Source organism: Grampus griseus (genome assembly GCF_964374135.1).
Source record: "Grampus griseus genome assembly, chromosome: 9".
Lineage (NCBI taxonomy): Eukaryota > Metazoa > Chordata > Mammalia > Artiodactyla > Delphinidae > Grampus > Grampus griseus.
Genome location: NC_139003.1, coordinates 40,873,349 through 40,894,366, shown reverse-complemented (window position 1 = coordinate 40,894,366; position 21,018 = coordinate 40,873,349). Strand labels below are relative to the sequence as shown.

The following is a 21,018-nucleotide window of genomic DNA, read 5'->3' as shown; positions in this document are numbered from 1 at the left end:
GTTTCTCAGTAAGGCGACCGACTGTCATGCTGATGTAGAGTGTTCAGGTTAACTGAACTTCTTGCTTTTTTATTGCATTTATTGTTGCTCTGAGGATAAGAACGTGCTGAGGAACCTCTGCTTCCAAGCATGTGGAATGCTGGCCAGTATGGGGGTCCAGGAGAAAGCTCTTTTCCCTGTATCTTTCACGAAGAGAGGACTGTTCTGTTTTGTTAACAACTATATTCCCAGCACCTACGCAGCACACAGGAGGGCTTAGTAAAAATCTGATGACTAAATGGCTAAGTTCTTAATCTTGGAGCGTTACAGGAGCCCCATTTATTAAATTTTAATGTGTGTTTTAATTTTAATAGATCATCTCTGGATTATGTACAGATGCAGACTCTGATTAGGTATGTCCTAATTAGGAGTGGGGCCTGGGGCTCTGCATTTCTAACCAGTCCCCAGGTGTATAGATGTTGCTCATTTTGAGCTATGTATTGAGTGGCAAGGGTGTGAGGGAACGGTGCTCTTTCCTGGGTGCTGGCTATGTACCAGGCATGGCATTTGGGAGGATTACACATTATTTTACATAATCATCACAAAGACTTCTTATGTGGATATAGTGTCTCCATTTCCAGGTCTGGAAAGGAGGGTTTAGAAATGGTCAAGGAATCGCCAACAGTCCCAAAGATAATAAATGACAGAGCTAGAGATTACTGTGGAAAATGAAAAAGTCTCTAGTGAATACTAGGCAATATTATATTTTTAAAAACTTTATCTATATTCAGGGTGGGTGATGATCAAAGATCACTTGGTGGTGCATTTGTTTACACCAGGAATTCATTAATGAGGCTTTAACTCTGCATTTTAATGACAGGTTATTTATCAAAATGTCTCTCCCCATGAGAGAAATATATATCACCGAGGCAGGAAATCTAGTTAACGGAGATCAGTCTTGTTGAAAAGATGTTCAGAATTGAAGTACTAGAGTCTACAATGCAAAACGTGTCAGCTAATGTAATATTTGATAATTCATGACGGCCATCTGTCTCATCCCAGATGCTTGGGCTGGGGGAGTTGGTGGTGGGGAGACAGAGATGATAAACTCTGTATGAGAAATCGTCCACTCTTTGCATACACTGCAAAGCTTTTCATTAGCATCATCTCAGCTGGCAGACGATCAACAGAGACTTTTCTCTTGCATAACAGTTGCTTAGCAATGAAAAGGGGACTGGAAGGATTAAAGTCAATAGATAATAATTTTTCAGAGTCAAGATGTAAAGGATAAATCTAGTAATCATGCCTGTTTTCTTGTGGCCACTCATCAGTGACCCCAATGTTTGGATAGAATGCTAGAAAAGCAGCAGTAATGTTCTTTCCAGAAAGCTGGGATATGGTGTGTCCACTTTGCCATAGGCATCTGAAGTCCTCCCTTTGAGACTCATTAGTTTCATCATGTGTGAGGTCTGGGAATCTGCCTTGTTTTGAGTCCTTGGGTAATCCAGTGGCCCCAAGGAGAGGCACTGCCTTACCCCTCATTCCTGTCACACTCATCTTTAGCCCAGCCGTAAGAGGGGCATTGCTAAACTGTCAAGAATAAGTTAGATGATTCCACTGACCTGTTGGCTCCCAGCCCAAAGCTGTTTCCAGCTGGTCACTGGCTCTATTGCTTCAGGGATTCTAAAATAATGGTGAAGTAAGGAGGTGATGCTAAGCTTCCACCTTTCCAGAAAGAGTCTCACACTTTATCTTTTTTCAATACTCAGAGCTATTAATGCGTCAGAATGGGGAGAAGCAACCCTGCCCAATATACTGCCTGTTGGCTTGTAAACAAACGCCTTGCCCAGGTAGGCTCTAAATGGTAGCTGCTGCTTCTGTTTTGTGTCAATACCTAAACCAAGCAAAACTTACTTTCTTGGAAGTCAAAATCCATGTAGAAAAGATTGAAGTTCGTAAATTTCTGGCTGGTTGCAATTTTTTTCAGCATATTGGAGAGTTGTTCTGCTCTCTGAATACAAAGGAAACAAGGAGAATTTCATGAAACCTAGACTTGGGCTTTAGGGAGACAATTCAGGCAGAACAAAGAAATCAATAGTCCCCACCCCACCCCGACTGCAAGTCACCAGCAGAGAGCAGCTCTGCATATTAAATTCCATCCACGCACAAATGACCAACGAGCATACAAAACTGTTAAAATTCATTAGGAACAAAATCAGTGCAAATTAAAGTATTAAGATACCACTTTCTCCCCATGGGTTTGGCAAAGAAAAGATGAACAATCATGATAATAAAGAGTATTGCCATGGGATATGTGATTGAGAATGTCAATTTGTTTAACCTTTCTAGAGAGCAATTTGGTGATAGGGATCAAATCGTTAAACATGACGTACTCTTTGACCCAATAATTTCCTAGGAATTTGTCTTAAGGAAATAGACATGGTACACAAAGACATATATCTTCATATATACAAAGGTTCATCACAACGCTGTTTATCATAGTGGAAAATTAGAAACAATCCATATGTCCAACACCAAGGGATGAAATAAATCATGGTATATTCATATGCTCTATTTTCTAAAATGATTACAAAATTCTAATGTGGAGGGCTTCCCTGGTGGCGCAGTGGTTGAGAGTCCGCCTGTCGATGCAAGGGACACGGGTTTGTGCCCCGGTCTGGGAAGGTCCCACATGCCGCGGAGCGGCTGGGCCCGTGAGCCATGGCCACTGAGCCTGCGCGTCCGGAGCCTGTGCTCCGCAACGGGAGAGGCCACAACAGTGAGAGGCCCGCATACCGCAAAAAAAAAAAAAAAAAAATTATGACGTGGAGGAATGATTATGAACATCAGAAGGCACAAAACAATATGTGTGTTCTGATACTATGTAGGCAAAAACCCCAAAATAACTATCTATGAAAATAATATTGGAAAGACATACATATATATTAATTTTGGGTGGTGGGATTTTGAGTGATTTTTGTTATTTTTTTTGTATTTTTTACATTTTCTAAGGTTTTTTAAAAATTGAAATATATTTCCCTTGTAAAAAATGTTTACTAAATTCCTTACAAAGAAATTATTTACCATCTGTGAAAGAAATGTGGAAAACTTTCTCAGAGAAGAAAGGAAGGCTCTGGGGCAGCTGGTCCTCCCCTACCTTGGGAGAATTCCAGCCCTGCGTACACCTAACCTTCATCACTTCTCTGACTCTACAAATATGCCTAGGACCAGCTTTCAAAGGCATGTGTGTGTTTGTGCGTGTACACGCATGTGTGTGTACAAGAGAGACAGGCACACATAGAGACAGTGATCGAGAAACCCAGCAAGAACTACAGACTCAGCGAGGCAGAAGGAGGGAGACAGGGCACCCCGCATTCTCCTGACTCCTCAAGCATCCGGGAGTTTGTTTCTTTTATTCACCAGTTTGGAGGCCATCACCCTGCCAAAATCCCAGCCCCAGTGAAAACCCTGCAGCAAACACAGGGAGAGAATGATCAAAGACAGTATCAAAGGGCATGCGACAGCCCTACCTCTGAAGTGAGAGTCCGGAGCGTTTTATTGGAAGACATCCAGCCGTGGCAGGGGCTGACCTGAGAGCAGGAAAACACTGATTACAGAAGAACAGTGCTGGTTGTGGGAACATAGCTTTGGAACAAGTCAGTGTGAGCTCACCTGGAGACAGCTCAGGAAGGAGTAGAGATGCGCGTAGGTCACGTCCTTGTTCAGCTGGCCTGGAAAACAGAGAGGTCCGGCATGTTGCATTCACTCAGATAGAGCGGCCGCCTAGGGACCCTGGTGGGTGAGCCTGCCTCTCTTGCAGAAGGCTGGAGCCTCCAGGGACCTGCCCTGCCTATGCATTTAGCGTTGCTCTTGAAGATGCCTGTGCTTTCCTTCTTTCTGAGCCCCCTAGAAATTCAGACCTGGGGCTGGGGAGCGGCCCCAAGGAGTTTACTCCTCTCTCGAGCTCTTCACACGGGCTAGGGCAGGGTGTGAGGGGCCTGACCTTATCTGGACCCCAGGTAGAGGGATTCAGGGCACCGTATGGACCAGAACACCACTAACAAAGGACTGGCAGAGCAGTGGCTTTCTCCTGGCAATGGTATGAAACGTCAAGTCCCTGTGGGGTCCAGGGAGCATGGAAGGTGGGAGTTGACCAAATCCTCCTCCTTTTGTGTTTATGAAACACTCAGGTCTGACCCGATCATCCCATGCTGAGGACCTGGCGGGACTCTGGAGGGTCTGAAGGTCTGACCACGCACTGTCCTGCAGTTTGGTGAACTGGTTTTCCACAAGTGCTTGTGTGGCTATCGGACTGGGGAGGCTGGCACGTTCGTTCTATCCCTTCATGGCCCAGCGGTTATCTTATTTGAGCCGTCATTAGTAGATAGGCTCTATTTTTTGGTGCAGGTTAAAGAAGTACACACGCATGAAGTGGTAAACGCCAAATGTGAGTTCATCCAGAGCCTTTCCAAATATCAGCTGTGGACCCAGAATCTGGGGGCGTTATTTATTCTCTCTTCTCGCCTCCCACCACCGCCCCTTCTACCGCACTGTGCGCCCCACCCCCGAACCCAGGCAATTCAAGTCTCATACTGTGGCTGAGACCCAAAATCCAGGTTCTCCCAAATCTCAGGGGTGAATGACCGATGTCTTATCCATTAACACTTCCCTCATGCTTGAAAAAATAAAGGAAAATAATAGGGCCTATCTCGGAGCGAAGAGAAAGATTGAAGGTGATAGAACACAGTCTTATTTTTCACTTATACCTCAGATCAGTTAGACTGAAAGATAGATTCAATTTTCTTGTCATACAGGAAAAATATATTCTCTCTCTGTGTGGGTGAGTGAATCCCAGGACTGGAAAACCACAGGCTCATTATCGCCATTAAAGTCACAGTGACATGCTGGGTCTTCTCTGTGCTCCAGAGGTGTCTGCATTTTCACATTTTAGATGAATCCCAAGCCACTGGCTTCTGTCTTCACTTTCATTTTATGGGCTCCACATGGAGCTCTGAGCTCCATGATCCATCTTTCTCCAAGATCCTGCTTTCCATCACAGAGGCTGCTTTCCCTCTATTTTTTTTGGTGTGTGCTTTTGTAATTTACCTCCTTTCTGTATGTGTCCCTGCCTGTCTCAGTCCAGCCCAGCTGCAGTGACTGACACCTTCAACCTGCGTTCCCCACCCTCAATCCTCCACTTGCCCAGAGGACTTGGCCCTCGCCCCCTGCTGAGCGGCAGCCTTCCCTCTGCCATCTTGTTTCTTTGTTGGGACGGAGGCCTTGTAATAAACCTTAGGGAGCTTGGCTGGGGCCCTGACGCCCTGCTTGGTCCTGACTCTCACCTGGTGGCCTCTCTCTTTTCCCTGCCCAGTGGATGAAGTGTCTTCAACCTGCTGGAGGTGGTACCTCATGCCTGACCGTAAATACCACTCCTGCACCCTCTCCCTCCCCACCTGCAAGACTGGACTGCTCTGATATCCAGGGGGACTGGCGTTTATCCTGCCCCTGGATACTGGAAGCTCATCTGCTGGCTCCCCCTTGGGGGCTGAGCTGAGCCGTAGCCTCGTTGCATCCCAGCTTACTCCCCTCTTCCTACTGTCTTACTGCTGAGGTCCCGGAACACGTTAGGATGAGACCACAGGCATATCCTCCTTCTGGACCAATCCCTGTCCCCTCCCCTTCATGTCCTTGCTATTCTGGCACTGGCTCTAATTGGACCAGGTTGATGGAGGGGAAATTCTTAGGTGAGTAGGTGGGTCTGTGGACAGGATAAGCACACATTAGCTGTAGTTAGAAGAAAACTGGGAAAGGTATAATGGATTGGTTTCCCTTCTCTCTGGTATTCCTGCCTATTAAAGGTCAGCGTGTCCCTGGGGCTGGTCATGTGGAAGGCTGGCTGGGAGTGCCTGTGATGGGTTTATGACGAAGAGGGAAAACGGTTCTTATGCTTTTCTCCACTGATTGGAACTGTCAGTTATTCGCTCTTTCTTTTTATGTATGACTTTTTATCCTTGTTACTTTAATGGTATTCTTCCATATCGAGAAGCCCTGGTATAAAGACTCATCCTACCTACATGTTGTACCTACGTGCAAAGAGGTGGTGTCTGTGAATCCCTGGTTAGAAATGAGTCTGGTGAAGAAAGGTGGTCATGAATGCCCAGGACAGGGGCAGAGGGCTGTCCCACAGTGGCCAGGAACCATCAGTGTGTGTGTGTGTAAGGGGTGGGAGCCTGTGGGTTGGCCCAGTTGATACCATATGCTCCCTCTGAAGATCAAAGGGATCTACCCCAGCTCCTAGAGTAGCAGCTCGAGTCTCAGTCATGTGTATGTTCTTTAGGGCAGAGTCTTTGGCATTTATTTAACGCTGGGACCACAGTTGAAATTTTAGCTACCGTAAGAGCTTAGTGCTAACAGAGATCAGGCACACCTTCATGAAATACCATCTGAGTGTATTAAACCTTGGTAAAACCACATTAATTTAGACAGGGAGGAAGCCAGTAATAAAACTGAAGGTATGCTACAAGGTATTTTAAAATACATTAGGTTTCAAGTTTAAGAGTAATTGGGGCAAAACGGAGTTTTTGCGGCTATTTTGTGGCAGAGGCCCTTCAAAGAAGGCTGCCTCGCAGACTTATTTGTAGCCAGCGCTCCCAGATTTCCTGATCATAGTCTGACCCTTTGGATAGCTCCCTGAATGCATATGGCTTAGAGAGGTGTCATTGGCCCTCGTTAATTTCACTGTCAGGATCTATATACTATTTGTCCTTTCCTTAGAGGACAAGGACTTCATCTTTGCATCATTTTTACCCTCAAAGCACATAATCATTATCTCAGACATATTAATGGAAAGATTGCCTTCCTTACAGACTGTGCCTGAGAGGACTCATCCCTGATCAAACATAAACTTACCTGAAAGATCTATGAATGTATAATCCTAATGTGTGAGACTTACTTTCTGGTAATTCCTGAAAAAGACAAGACATTCTCACCAGGAATTTTAACTGCTGGTAGAGCCTGTGGGGCTGTCACAGCCCTTGGCGGTCAGGCAGTGACTGGGTCGTGACTCACAGACAAGGCTAAGAGGAATGATGTTAGCCCCTTCCTCCCCAGCAGGAGTCAGCAAGACACCCATTCTTGTTCTGGGCCTCCACTACCTGCACACCTGATGCTGTGGCATTTAACCTTCTCTTTCCTGAATAGTCAGGCTGAATTCCCACCTGTTTACTGAGGCAGCAGAGAATGTCATCACTGACTCAGGGCTTCTCCCCTGACCCCTTTTGCTCCCTGGCCTCTTTCTTAATCCTTAAGGGGTGGCTAAAGTCAAGTCGACAGATTATCATCATCATGGTTCTTGGCTCAAAGGCAGAATAAATGGAAACCCCCTTTTATTTGCTTGCCCCACCCTTAGCACAGTGCCCCAGGAACCGGACTCAGGTGTGTGGCTATGGATTAAGATGAGATCCACCTTAACCTGGGCAAAGCGACCAAGCCTTGAGGCTGAGCTAACATTAACCTGCTTCACAGCCGGTTCCTGTCTGGGAACAAAGATTCAAAGATTGGATGTGGAGCAGGGCAGAATGGAGGCAATGAGAGGGCAGCAGCCCCCTGTTCAAGCTTCTCACCTTATGTGAGTTAGCAGCCTGCCAGAGGACGAATGAGGACGCTGGGTAAATCCCACCTACTTCCCCAGTCTGTTTAGGAAGGACCCTGATGCTTCGTTGAGGAATTTATGATTTATTTCTCATGGCAACCAGGCAGCAGGGATAATTTAGGATGTGAATAATAACTGAAAAACATTCAACAAATTTTAGGTGGTTATAACTTTCTCCCTCATTGGACTCCCCCTAACCCCAAACTAGAGTTGTTTATATAGAACACACTTGTGCCACCTATTGCTCTCGTGCTGTGAAGTGCTAGTCTAGATCAGCGGCTGGAGGGAGGCCATCTGAGGATAACGCAAAGCCTAGAGCAGGGTTTCTCAGCCTTGGTGCTGTCGACATTCTCAGTCGTAGGGGGCTGTCCTGTGCATTGTAGGATGTTTAGGAACATTCCTGGATTCTACCCGTTGGATGCTAGTAGCACTCCATCTCCAGGGGTGATATGATAATGGGTGGGCGGGTTGCCCCTGGATGAGAACCACCGGCCAAGAGAATCCACCAAGTGATTGAAGAGTCCCCTGATCGATCACCCTTTTCCTTCCCTTGCTCTCTTCCAAATTACGTGGAGTCATTTTTACATACTATGGTTGAGTCAAGGGAACGGCCTGGCGTATCTGAGAAAATTTATGGAGGCAGTCTAACTGCAGTTCATGGGAAGGGAATGGGATTTAAAGTCAGAAAACCCAAAGTCAAGTCCCTATTGGTGTGACAGAGTAAATTGGGAGCACATCTCCCCTACTCCCAACTCCCCTTCCCCAAGCATTTCTTAGCACGGGAGAAGTCTAGGAGTCTGAGAACATATGTTGGGGGAACCGAACTTTTCATCCCCAAATGGCTCAAAGAGACATGATCAGCCCAAGTGGTTGTCCTTCACATGTCCAAGGCAGCCCAGAATGGAGTCAAGTTCACTGTGTGATCATGTTATCATTTCTAAAGGGCGTGGTCAAGGCCGTGTGAATAGGAGGAACATGCTTTCCTCATGAGAGGCTGGACAGTGTTTCCTTGGAATAATAACATTTGTGGCACATTTCATAATTGAAGAGGAAAATGACTTCAGTCGCATTGGTGGGGAGCCTGGAATGTGGACATGTTCCATTGTTGTCCAGTGAAGGGACCGCAGTGAAGGGGTCAGAGCCCTTTGAGAGCTGGTTAAAGGGTCCCTGCTCTTATGTGGGGTGGTGTAGAACTTCCTGCGGGAGCTGGTAGGGAGGTTGGCTTAAACAGGAACTACAGGAGGAGGACAAGAGGGGATTGAAAAGACACAAGGATGTTATGTATGCAAGGGAAAGCTCTCCACCTCTACCCACTAAGGAGGGCGCAAAGGAAGGAGTTTCAGGTCTTCCCCCTCTGAACTGCTCACCTGACTCATAAGGAACTGCTTGGACCTCCAGGACACTGTAGCACCTGGGCACTGTCGCTTGGGTTGGTCTAAGGAGGTGGCTATGGCAATACCAGGGAAAGGGCAGCCCCTTTCCATGAGAGACTGGCACAGGTGCTGTCGATATATACCAGGCATCCTTGTAGATGCCTGTCAGAGAGGCCTGAGGCCAGCACTGCCCATCCTCCCTCCCTGCTTAATTTTCTGTAGTAACACTTATCATCCTCTGACTTTCGGAGTCTTTCTCCCACTGTAACATAAGCCTATGTTGGCAGAGATTTTTGACTATTATGTTCACTGATGGTTATACAGTGCCTAGAACAGCGCCTGGCATATAATAAGTATTTTTGGAAGGACGTTCTTCCCTGAAACACAGAAAGAGAGCCCTGCTACACCCAGCTTGCATATACAATAAGCTGTGCAACATTTGGCAAGCTACACAACTTCTCTGAGCCTTAGTTTTTTCATCTATCAAATGGAATTAATAGAAACATTTATCTCACAGAATTGTTTTAAGGATCAGCATGGCAGCCCTTCCCAAGGTGAATTACTACTACTTTCACAATGTTTGTGAAGCATCTGGCATGCTAGAGATCCTATTAGAAATTTCTTGGAACTTTAAAGCATTTCAGAGCCAAGGACTCCAAGAGAGTGTAGAAGCAGGGAGCAAGCCCTCTGGAGGACCCTGTTCTACAGAGCTCTAACTGGCCACCAGGGTGCACAGACGTCATTAGAATCCTGGCCACTAGGGGGCACTCACCACTGAGGTTTGGAGAAATCCTTCCCTTTGTCTCCTTCCTATCTCTTGTTTGGGCTTCACTGGCTCCTTCTAGATTTCACCTTCAGTGAAGGAGCTTTAAACTCTTACCTTTCAGTTTGTCCTAATTCTTTGCCAAATACATCTGCCCTTTCTGACTTTGGATCTGGTTCTGGCCACCTTTGGATACTGACCTTTTAGATCCTGTACCTGGGTGCTCTTCCCTTCATCGTTCTGGTGGCATTTTAGGTGTATTCCTATATGGTTTGAACTACATATATTTGAACTACGAATACATTGACATTGTTAAAGAGTAAAAACATCTTCAAACTGATACCGAGAGGATGATATCTGCTGTGCAAATTATCCCAGAGAAAGGTTCCATCTGGTAAGCCGTATAAAATAACATTGCTGCCATTTGGCAGGTGAGAATCTAGATACTGCAGAGTCTGCATGACCTTTGAGTACAATTTTTCAGGAGTGGTCATTCCTGGGACGGGATCAATCTTCCTGTTCACAAAAGAAACAGAAAATATCTTAGTATATTATAGGATAAATGCACGCAAATATAAGACCCACCCCCAAAACACACACACACACACACACACACACACACACACACACACACACAGTAGTTATTGGTGTTATTTGAAAAATATTTCTGGTTTCTGGACTCCCTTGTTGTTGCGTGGGCCAGGTCTGGCCTATGAGTTGTGAGCAGAAGTGACATGTGTCATGTTTGGTTGTATGAGAGCCTCCAGGATGCTATTTCTCTTTGCCATGAGTCTGAGCAATGTTCTAGAAAGCAGCTGCTTCACCAGTCTGAGTCCTGGAACAGAGCTCCATGGTGATCCCTGATGGACAATGTAGTACGAGTGAATAAATATTTATTGCTTTATGCTACTAAGATTTTAGAGACTGTTTGTTCCTGCAGCATAACTTCACCTATCCTGACTGTTACACACAGTTAATAGAATCAAAGGGGTCTGGTATTGCTTATTATTTGTTTGACACTTTGAGCTCTGCAACTTGGTCTTTAAAACTTTTCACATATATAACAGTCAGGGAGATGAAATTTCACTGAGAAATGAAGTGACATTATGTGTCCACATTACATCTTTCCGTTCTACAATGAATATGAACTTTCATGAATTTCCTGATAGACTGCTATTCCAGGCTATACCCCTGCAACAATATCTGTCAACAGATAATTCCAATTTGCATCACCGCCTTTCTCTGTATAGAAGTGCGTGTGCTCTATAGAGGATATATGAAATTTTTAATTATATTTTTATCTTCTTGTTCCACAAAATTAGTGAAAACAGAAAAAGGAAGTGCTGAAAGTAGTTATAAGAGCACAGTCCTAAAATCAAAGAATTTAAGACAAAGATGTAAATCATAAGTGAAAGTAGCAAATCTTTAGCTTCAATTAGACATTTACTGAATTTAAGCTGGTTGGCTTATTTTCATTTGGTTTGGAAAAGAACAAAAGTGAGGACTGTACAAAATACTAGAAATACATCATTGAAAGTTCCATTTAAATCTCCCTTCCTTCCTTCCTTCCTTCCTTCCTTCCTTTCTTCCTTCCTTCCTTCCTTCCATCCTTCCTTCCTTTCTTCCTTCCTCCTTTCCTTTCCCCTTCCTTCCTTCCTTCCTTCCCTCTTCCTTCCTTCCTTCCTTCCTCCTTTCTTTCTTGTTATCTTTAAAAGGCAAGGTATACACCTGGAGACTGTCATACAGAGTGAAGTAAGCCAGAAAGAGAAAAACAAATATCGTATATTAATACATATATGTGGAATCTAGAAAAATGGGATAGATGAACCAGTTTGCAAGGCAGAAATAGAGACACAGATGTAGAGAACAAATGTATGGACACCAAGGGGGGAAAGCGGGGTTGGTGATGGTGGTGGTGGGATGAATTGGGAGATTGGGGTTGACATATATACACTAATATGTATAAAATAGACAACTAATAAGAACCTGCTGTATAAAAAATAAATAAATAAAATAAAATTCAAAAAACAAAAAAACATGGCTTCCCTGGTGGCGCAGTAGTTGAGAGTCCGCCTGCCAATGCAGAGGACACGGGTTCGTGCCCCGGTCCGGGAAGATCCCACATGCCGCGGAGCGGCTGGCCCCGTGAGCCATGGCCGCTGAGCCTGCATGTACGGAGCCTGTGTTCCACAACGGGAGAGGCCACAACAGTGAGAGGCCCGCGTACCGAAAAACAAAACAAAACAAAACAAACAAACAAACAATGATTTAAGGGAATAAAGAAAACTAAGGAGTGGTTAATTAATTTACATAATAGCATTTCAGAGGGCAATGATAAAGACTATCACACTGAAGCCCAGAACCTAAGTGACTGACAAGTTTAACATAATACTAACATACTTTCTATTGAACTGTTTAATACAACCTTTCCTCCTTCCCTGCCATTAAAACACACTTTGATGACTCTTATCTACTACAGAATGAAATTCAAACTCTGTGGCTTAGCACTGAGACCCTCTACTGTCTGCTCTTCCCTATGTCTCATTTCTTTTGCTTCTCCCAGGACAGGATGAACTGTTAATGCCAGTGTATGTAGATGACCACACCTCATGTTACCCATTTTCTTTATTTTTGAAACTGCTACCTGGCCAAATGCTCAGTACTGTGAACTATACTAGTAGTTGTAGTAGGTAAACTACACTCCATGTAGGCAGGGGTTTTGTTTTGCTCATTGCTGTATTTCTAGTGCTTGGAGCAGAACATTGCATGTAGTAACTATGTGTTGAATAAATGATTAAAGGATCGAACCAATAAGCTTACGTTTATTGGGAAAAAAAGGCAAGGTATAAATAGGGATTCTAGAATATTTTTTGGCTTTAATATGTAAGTCTATTATTGTTCATTTTTTGCACCGTTGACTTTTGTACAAGCCTTCAGGAACATATCAAATTTGAATTAAGATACTAACCTGCATTAACCTGGGAGTTGAAAACAGAATTCTCTTTAGGCTTTAAACTGCCTGTTGTTAACCTAAATGGAATCATGCTATAAGTTATTTTCTATTTTAAGTCCTTAAAATTCCAGATTTACCTAATGATCCTGGAGTGGATTGAATAGCCTCCCTCAGAATGTGACCTTATTTGGAAACAGGGTCTCTGCAGATGTAATCAGTTAAGATGAGGTCATATTGGATTAGGTTGGGCCTTAAATACAATGACTAGTGTCCTTTTAAGAAGAGGAGAGACCCACACACATAGGGAGGAAGGCCATGTGAAGCTGGAAGTGGAAATTGCAGTTATGCTGCCACAAGCAAGGAATGCCGAGGATTGCAGGGAGCCACGAGAAGGATGAAAAGACAGGAAAGATTTCCCCGAGACACTTCAGAGGGAGATGGCCCTGCTGACCCCTTGATTTTGGACTTCTAGCCTCCAACACTGTGAAAGAATAAATTTTTGTTTTTTGAACTCACCCAGTTTGTGATATTTTGTCACTGCAGCCCTAGGGAGTTTGATACAGCTTCCAAACCAGAAAAAGTAAGTTCATTACTCACGAGCTGGACCGGAGAAGCAAGAGACATGGGAAGAGGAGACAGAAAGAAGCCCCTAGGGGTGTCCACTCTTGTCACTTTTAAGGGAGCTGTTCCTAAATGGAAATTGGTGTTGTCATTTTGGAAGGAATTTTTCAGAATGTGTCAAAACTTGAAGTTGGTTTAACTTTTGACCTTGACATTTCTCTTTTGGGAAGTGGTCCTATCATAACATTTCCACAAATGTGCAAAAATGTACATACAAGTATGACAACAGTTCTTGGAATAGAATAAAATTGGGAAAAGCTAAAAAGCCTGGCTATACAAATTATAGTAGATCCATGCAGTAAACCTCTATAGAGCCATTAAAAAGAACGAAGTTACTAGATATAGGTGATGGTTGCACGACATTTTGAATGTACTCAATGCTACTGAATCGTTCACTTTAAAATGCTTAATTTTACATTATGTGAATTTCACCTCAATAAAACACAATTTTTTTTAAAAGAATAATCTGTATGTCTTAGCATGGAAAAGACTGCTAAAAAGTATTGTTGAGCGAAGAGAACAAATTACAGAGCAGTGAGCATAATATTATTTTATTTCAATGAATATTAATCAGTCTGTAAATTAGAACTTACATAGAAAAAATCTGGCTGCAAATACAGGAAACATCTCTATTGGTTAGCTCTAAGCAGTGGTGGTGGGGCAGTAGGGAGTGATTCTGGAGAAACTTTCACTTCCTAGACCTGTATTATTTGAACTTCTCACAACACATGTTATTTTGTAATCAGAGAAACAGTCAAAATGAAAGGGGTTCTCATATCATTTTTATTCTTTCTAAAATGAGGAAGAAAGCTAAATATTAATGGGAGGGGCAGAAAACATTGTAATTTTATGTCATTTCCCCTCCACCTATGTCACTTAGTGAAATAAAATGACTTTTCACGTTGTTGCTGTCCAGAGGGTGACAGGCTGACCATGGGTGTGAAGGTCACACAGGCCAGGTTGTGAGGGGCAATATGTCACTGCACAGAGGAAAAGGTGGAGCAAATCTGACGTTCGGGGCGTTCGGTGTGGTTGGTGTATGTGCTTCTGCACTGGGTCATGAGTTCCTTGGACTTTCTGAGAGAGAGAAAGAGAGATCGGAGGAAAGAGAAAGAGCTGTCCCATTGTACAAAACCCCAGCATGTAGAATAAAATGCTATATTCATGTTTTTCATTACTTTGGGGAAAATTATACGACTTTATGAATAAGAAGCTCTCCAGCCTGCATAAAAAGCACTCAGAAGGATTTGAGAATAGGTTGCCTACCTACTAGGGGCCAAAGGTTGGTTAAGGATTTGGCTTGATTTGCAGATGCACAGAAGCCCTAGAAGGACCCCAGTTTGTGAAGGGGATTCAGGCTGCCTCGTGCGTTTGTTCAGACCGGGAGAACGAGGTTCAGAGTAACCAGGTTTTGTCTTCACTGTGTGTTTGGAGTGTGACAGCAGGGGTGAAACAAAGCAAGTTGGGTGTCTATATCCTGTCTTCTGTCATTGGTAAAGCTAGAATGCACGGCTATTAACTTTCGCCTTGGCATCTCAGGGTTTTTTTTTTTTTTTTTCTTCTGCTGATACAATGCTTTGGCACAAAGCAATGATGCTGAGCTAAGACTCTCCAACCACCTAAAGGCAAGATGAGTTAAGATGGAGCAAACTCTCCCATACTCCCTATTTAATGATTATTTTTTAGTTAGAGACACAACCCTGATGATAAACAAAGAATCTCAGCTCATTTGCATTTATAAAAGGGCACCTCACAAATTAAGCAAGCATCACTAAAATGGCTAATTGCTAAGCGAAATCAGAATGTAAGCCTTGGTGTATATCCAGAGAAAAGCATGGTCTGATAGGATACATGCACCCCAGTGTTCATTGCAGCACCGTTTACAATAGCCAAGACATGGAAGCAACATAAATGTCCATTGACAGAGGGATGGATAAAGAAGATGTGGTACATATATACAATGGAATATTACTCAGCCATCAAAAAGAATGAAATAATGCCATTGGTAGCAACATGGATGGACCTAGAGATTGTCATACTGAGTAAAGTAAGTCAGACAGAGAAAGAGAAATATCCTATGAGATCGCTTATGTGTGGAATCTAAAAAGAAATGATAGGAATGAGCATATGTACAAAACAGAAATGGACACACAGGCTTAAAGAAAGAACTTATGGTTCCCGGGTGGAGGGAAGGGATAGTTAGGGAATTTGGGGTTGACATGTACGCACTGCTATATTTAAAAAGGATAACCAACAAGGACCTACTGTGTAGGTCCTGCTGGACCTACCTATAGCACAGGGAACTCTGCTCAATGTTATGCAGCAGCCTGGATGGGAGGGGAGTTTGGGGGAGAATGGATACATGTATATGTATGGCTGAGTCGCTTTGCTGTGCACCTGAAACTATCACAACATTGTTCATCAGCTATACTCCAATATAAAATAAAAAGTTAAAAAAAAAAGAAGAATGGAAGCCTTGGTGTTTCTGCTGGAACATTCTCCAGTCATCTTTGCTCCATCACGTACAGCTAGATAATTTACATACGCGCATCGCCAGGTAAACCCTGTAGTGTGTATAGCAAAATTAACCAGTTCTTAGTTCAGGCAAAGGCAAAAGGGTCTGAGTGACAGGTGGTGGGTCACCTCCTCTGGATGCCATAGATGGTCCCTCTGACCCTGTCCCTGAAAAATTCTCAACACCCTTTGACCTGTGTACTCTTTCTCCTCCGGTAATATTTGAGGGGACTTAGCACTAGTATTTTGGGACCAAAGAGTCCCAGTGGTTTGGGAAACACCTCCTAGGCCTGCCCTGCTGTCAAAGGCTGCATGGGCTGAGCTGAAAGTGTCTAAACCTCTTCACGCAGGTGCTCTGGAGCCCACGTCAGGTTCACTTTGCCATCCCGTGTTTGCCTGCCGCGGCAGTGCCCTGCACCCTTCCTCACACACCGGTGAGCTCACGCTGGTCAGTCCTGGAGAGGTGAGGGGTTGAGGGTGCAGGGCTTACAGGGGAGAACTATGAAAGCCAGGTTGAGAGACATGACGCTCATTCCAGGAAAATAATGGGAGAGAAGATGGTGCCCAGCGCCACGCTCTCACACGTCAGGAACACGTGGTGGGCTTGGAACAGATAAAGAGCCTCGTGTTTCGGGTGGCTCAGAGTCTGTCCCTGTCCTAATGAATTGTGCCTGATCACGCAAGGTAAGCCTCATGACTTGGGTGCAGGGCCATTACCCTGGCGGGTGTTCCAGCCAGATTTCACTGATGGCTGACGGCAGGGGTGCCCCCCTCTCAAGGAGAAAGGTAAACAGCCTCTGCAGAAAACGTTGCCCAGAACCAGAGTGAAAGCCCAAAGCTGTGGTTGAGTGCTCAGATTTCACTCACAGCTCGCTTTCGTATTTTTGAAGCATCTAGGTAATAGAGGTAGCCCTTGGTTTCAGGCCCCCCAGTTGTAATCACATTATTGACCTCCCACCCAACCTCCATGAGGAGGCATCTTGACATAGACTGGGAATGGGGTGGGGTCTCAATGGGCCCACATTACCCGATGCATAGAGATCCTGGGTCCCCTAAAAGAGGATATGGCCTGGAACATGCTGGCTGGTAGAGAAGCTCATTCTTCCCTTGGCTACCCACACCTTCACTGAGGAGGCTGGGAGAGAAGACTCCTCTGAGCAGCAGAGTTCTATCCATTCCCTTCTCTGCTGGTTTTCTACCCTTAACTGGATAGAATGGATTGTTTCCTGGCAGTTCAGCTCCTTGGAGTCTGTGATCTATCAGCATCTTGACTGCTTCCTCTTAATGCAGTGCTGACCAGCTGCCCTAGGTGACAACTGAAACATCGGCATTGCTGAAAAACACTTGGGAGCTGGCGACACAGACAACCTCTGTAGGGCGGCTCTGGCTCTCTCCATTAGGTGAAAAATGTTCAATTTATAATGTCTAGGTCCACTATAAAAAATGGAACCATGTCCATTTCTGTGGCTAGTGTTAGATGCTTCTATTTTTTTTTTTATACATTTCCAGTAATTACAATGTTTTTTTCAGGGATGTTGTAATCGGATATTGGGGAAGGTTTGTCATCGCCCTTTATGACTTGAGGCCATTCCCATTTCTCATTGCTGCCCTTGCTACCCCAGCCTCCGCTGCTGTAGCTCACTCATACTTGCCCTATTTCCAGGAATTCTTCTCCTTCTGTATCACTCACACTCTATAGCTTTTGAAGGCAATGATAGGAAACGCGCAAAGAAGTTGGGTTAGCTTAGACCAAATTGAGTAGAGGTACAACAAGAAAGCTAGGTTTGTCTATTTCACCTTTCTTCTTGAATTCCTGATGCTAAAAGCTATCTTGCAATCATGACCTTCATTCATTTAACAAGTATTTATTATCTACGTTTGTTTAGAGAATTGAGAGAGAAGCACATAGCTGCATTATTTTACTAAAAGCGAGCATCGTTGTAACAAAAAAAGAGAAAAGTCAAGCAAATACCCTAAAAGTTTTTTCAGGATGGACTTATGCAATTCGTTGCTGGCTTGGGCTTTTATGAAATCACTTTGCTCATTTGGGGTAATCTCCTCCACCTCGACATTCTGGCAGATGGGGAGGTATACTTGCCATCTGTCTTTATTTTTCTAACCCCTCCACAGGACGTTGCAAAGTGGGCACTGCAGGGACATCCCACACTGCCAACTCCATCCTTTCACCCAAATGCTTGCTGCTTCTCTGCCCAGATCCCCAGAGGGCAGAGAGGCTGGCGTGGGTCTCTGACTGATGTCTGCCTGCCCTTCGGCTCCTTGGAAAACGAAGAGCAGGACTGGGCTGGAGGGGCCTCTGCGTGTACAGCTTCTGCTGAAAAAGTGCAGTTTCAGGGATTTTGGGCTCTTGGACTAAAAGGCTCTTTCTGCAGGTGTTTTTTACGCAGTATAACCAGCTTGTTCTCTGTCCCCTCCAGCGGGACAGGATCCAGAGGTTGGAGGGGCACTGGCTGACCTGACCATAGGTTTGTTCTGTTTTGTGATGGGACTGGGGGTTGAAGCTCATTGCTTCTCCTTCCATAAGCTCCTTGAAGTTAGGGACGGTGGCCTCTTTGCCATCATATCCCAAAGCCAGGCACACAGCTTGGCATTTCATAGGTGGTCAATATGTACGTTTAAAAGTGAATTCATAGAAGAAAGCAAATAAGGCAAGTGTGGACTGTAGAAAGAGTACAGAATTTAGTCAGAGAACCCGGATGGGCTCTCAGCTTTACTGCTCAATAACAGCAGAAGCAAGTTCCTTACCTAACCTTGCTGAACCCCAATTTCCTCATTTGTAAAATGGGACAATCACATTTGCTTCTTAGGGTTGCTCTGGGGATGACCTGATATAGAGACAGGTGTGGCTCTTGGCTTATGGAAGGTTTTGGGGCTGTTTGCTATTTACTGCAGAGTTCCAGGTGGGTCATTACAGAGATACCTTGGGTCCTCAGCATGTAGTCTTGGCAGACTTGGGGTTCTGCGGACAGTGGTAAACCAGTCTAGGGGCTGCCAAGGCAGGGCATATCAGTATCTCTGGATGGCAGTGTGGTATCTCCTGCCCTGAACTCACTTCACCGTTTAGGCCTACACCTCCTTCACCGTAAGAGCTCTGGAGCTCTCATGGAGGTATCCATGAGGGCAAACACACGTTCATAATACAGAACCATGTTTTTAGCACAGGCTCAGAAACTTGGTGAGTGAAGTACGAGAAAGCAAAAGGTGGGCAGTGAACAGGGTGGCCTGCTTCTAACACCTCTTGGGTTGGAGTCCAGCTCTGCCATCAGCTGATTAATTGGGCAAGTCGTGTCACCTCTCTTGGCTTTGCTTTTCTATTTTACTAACATGATGGGTGGGTGGCGACTGGGGAGTTGTTTTAGAGCTGATCTCACCTATCTTTTTTTTTTTCTTTTTGGCCATGATCACAGGACAGATGGCATTCACATGTGCGGCGTGTTCTCAGGGGTATGCACAGACTTCGAGAAGCCTTCCAAAATGTTGTGGGGGACTGAAGGCATTCAACATTTTGAAATCACTACTGATATTAGCAGTTTAGCAAAACTACTTTCTTACGATGGGCCATGGGCATAAATAGGATTGGCTGTGAATTACGTGCAGTTTCTCTGCAAAGTTCCAGGTCTATGCTGTCTCGACCATGTGGGTAAGTGAATCAGAATATGAGTGAGGAAGCTGTTCTTATGAGAGAGCTGTGATTTTGCCTTATTTTATTTAAAAAGCCGTGATTCTCAATCTTGGATTTTTGATTAGCACTAACATATTTCTTGCGGTATAACTCAGAGTTGATCATGACACACTCCTTTGTTATGAATCAGAGCAAAGAATTAATGGGTCAGATATTCTTAAAGTCTTTCTGCTTTGCAGCTTGGTTTTGTTGATTTCACATGTGTCTAGGACTTGCTAAGATAGGGAAATTCAGTTCCACAGCAGGCTACTGTAATGGAGTGGATCGAGTTGAGAGGACAGGGAAACTCGGAGTCAAAGAATTTTCCAAACCTTTCTCAGTAACTCACCCGTTGCAGACATCATTTCCAATCATGGCGTATATGACAATGGCTGGTTGGTCCAACAGCTGGTTCCTAGACAAACTGAGAAACCATAGATGGAATCTGAATGTCAAACACTTGGAAGCCTAGCTGTGAATCTTTGTATGACCATCTTCTTGGTAACATTTTGCTATTTTTCTTTCATTCCCATTTCCCTCTTCTTCTTTATAAATGTTAACCCACTTATCCATTAGGAAAAGACCCCATAAATGCATAGAACTAAAAGAGCAGATTAAAGTCTCCCATAGGAGGACACACTACTATCTTTACAGCATGTTTCACAGAAGTTGTCACGAATAAACACAGGTGAGTTATCTGAGTTACTTGTGTCCAGACGTGTAGGACATTATTACAGCTGTGGACCTGTGGTCAACTTTGAAAAATCAAGGGTTTATCAAGGTTTCTATTCTGGACGCCCAAGGCCTTGCTTCTGAATTTTAAGTCCAATACAAGCACAAAATTGTTTTCTTGTTCATAAAGCAGGATTAAGAAGCAATACTTTGGCCAGACCTAAGCTTTACCCACTTTGTATGCATTTTTATGGACACATGTAAATTAGTCACTTCCTTCCCAGTGTATGGAAAGTGACTAACAAGTTATAGATGCTCAGTATAAGTGGTTACTGGGTAACAACAGAGAGTTTTTATTCATTTTTCAAAATAGAAACCTAACTTAAAAACAACTTCTTGTATCCCTCCCTCTTCCACTTACCTTTCTATAAATCTCTCCAGGCTTTGGGAAGATGCACCTTAAAATTAAGAAAATAATTAAAGTTAGTAACTTCAATTCAGCACAATCAGTAGGAGAGTTTTTTTTTTTTTTTTCCTTTTTCTTTTTTTCTGCAGTACGCGGGCCTCTCACTGTTGTGGCCTCTCCCATTGCGGAGCTCAGGCTCCGGACGCGCAGGCTCAGCGGCCATGGTTCACGGGCCCAGCCGCTCCGCGGCATGTGGGATCTTCCCGGACCGGGGCACGAACCCGTGTCTCCTGCATCGGCAGGCGGACTCTCAACCACTGTGCCACCAGGGAAGCCCCCAGTATGAGAGTTTGATTTATTGACTGAAATCGTGGAAGAAGCATCATTGTACACTCAAAGTTCATCCA

The 21,018-nt window shown here is 44.3% G+C and overlaps 1 protein-coding gene across 1 annotated transcript in view; it reads right to left on the bottom strand.

Moving 5' to 3' along the window:
* Window positions 1-21,018, bottom strand: part of AOAH (acyloxyacyl hydrolase) — a 170,805-nt gene that overhangs the window by 16,160 nt on the left and 133,627 nt on the right. Inside the window, exons 14-19 of the mRNA XM_082662092.1 lie at window positions 20,627-20,663; window positions 19,883-19,957; window positions 10,110-10,282; window positions 3,652-3,710; window positions 3,510-3,569; window positions 1,894-1,990 (exon numbers count right to left, since the gene is read on the bottom strand). Of these exons, the coding sequence (XP_082518218.1) occupies window positions 1,894-1,990; window positions 3,510-3,569; window positions 3,652-3,710; window positions 10,110-10,282; window positions 19,883-19,957; window positions 20,627-20,663 (501 nt within the window). The remainder of the gene's footprint in view (window positions 1-1,893; window positions 1,991-3,509; window positions 3,570-3,651; window positions 3,711-10,109; window positions 10,283-19,882; window positions 19,958-20,626; window positions 20,664-21,018) is intronic.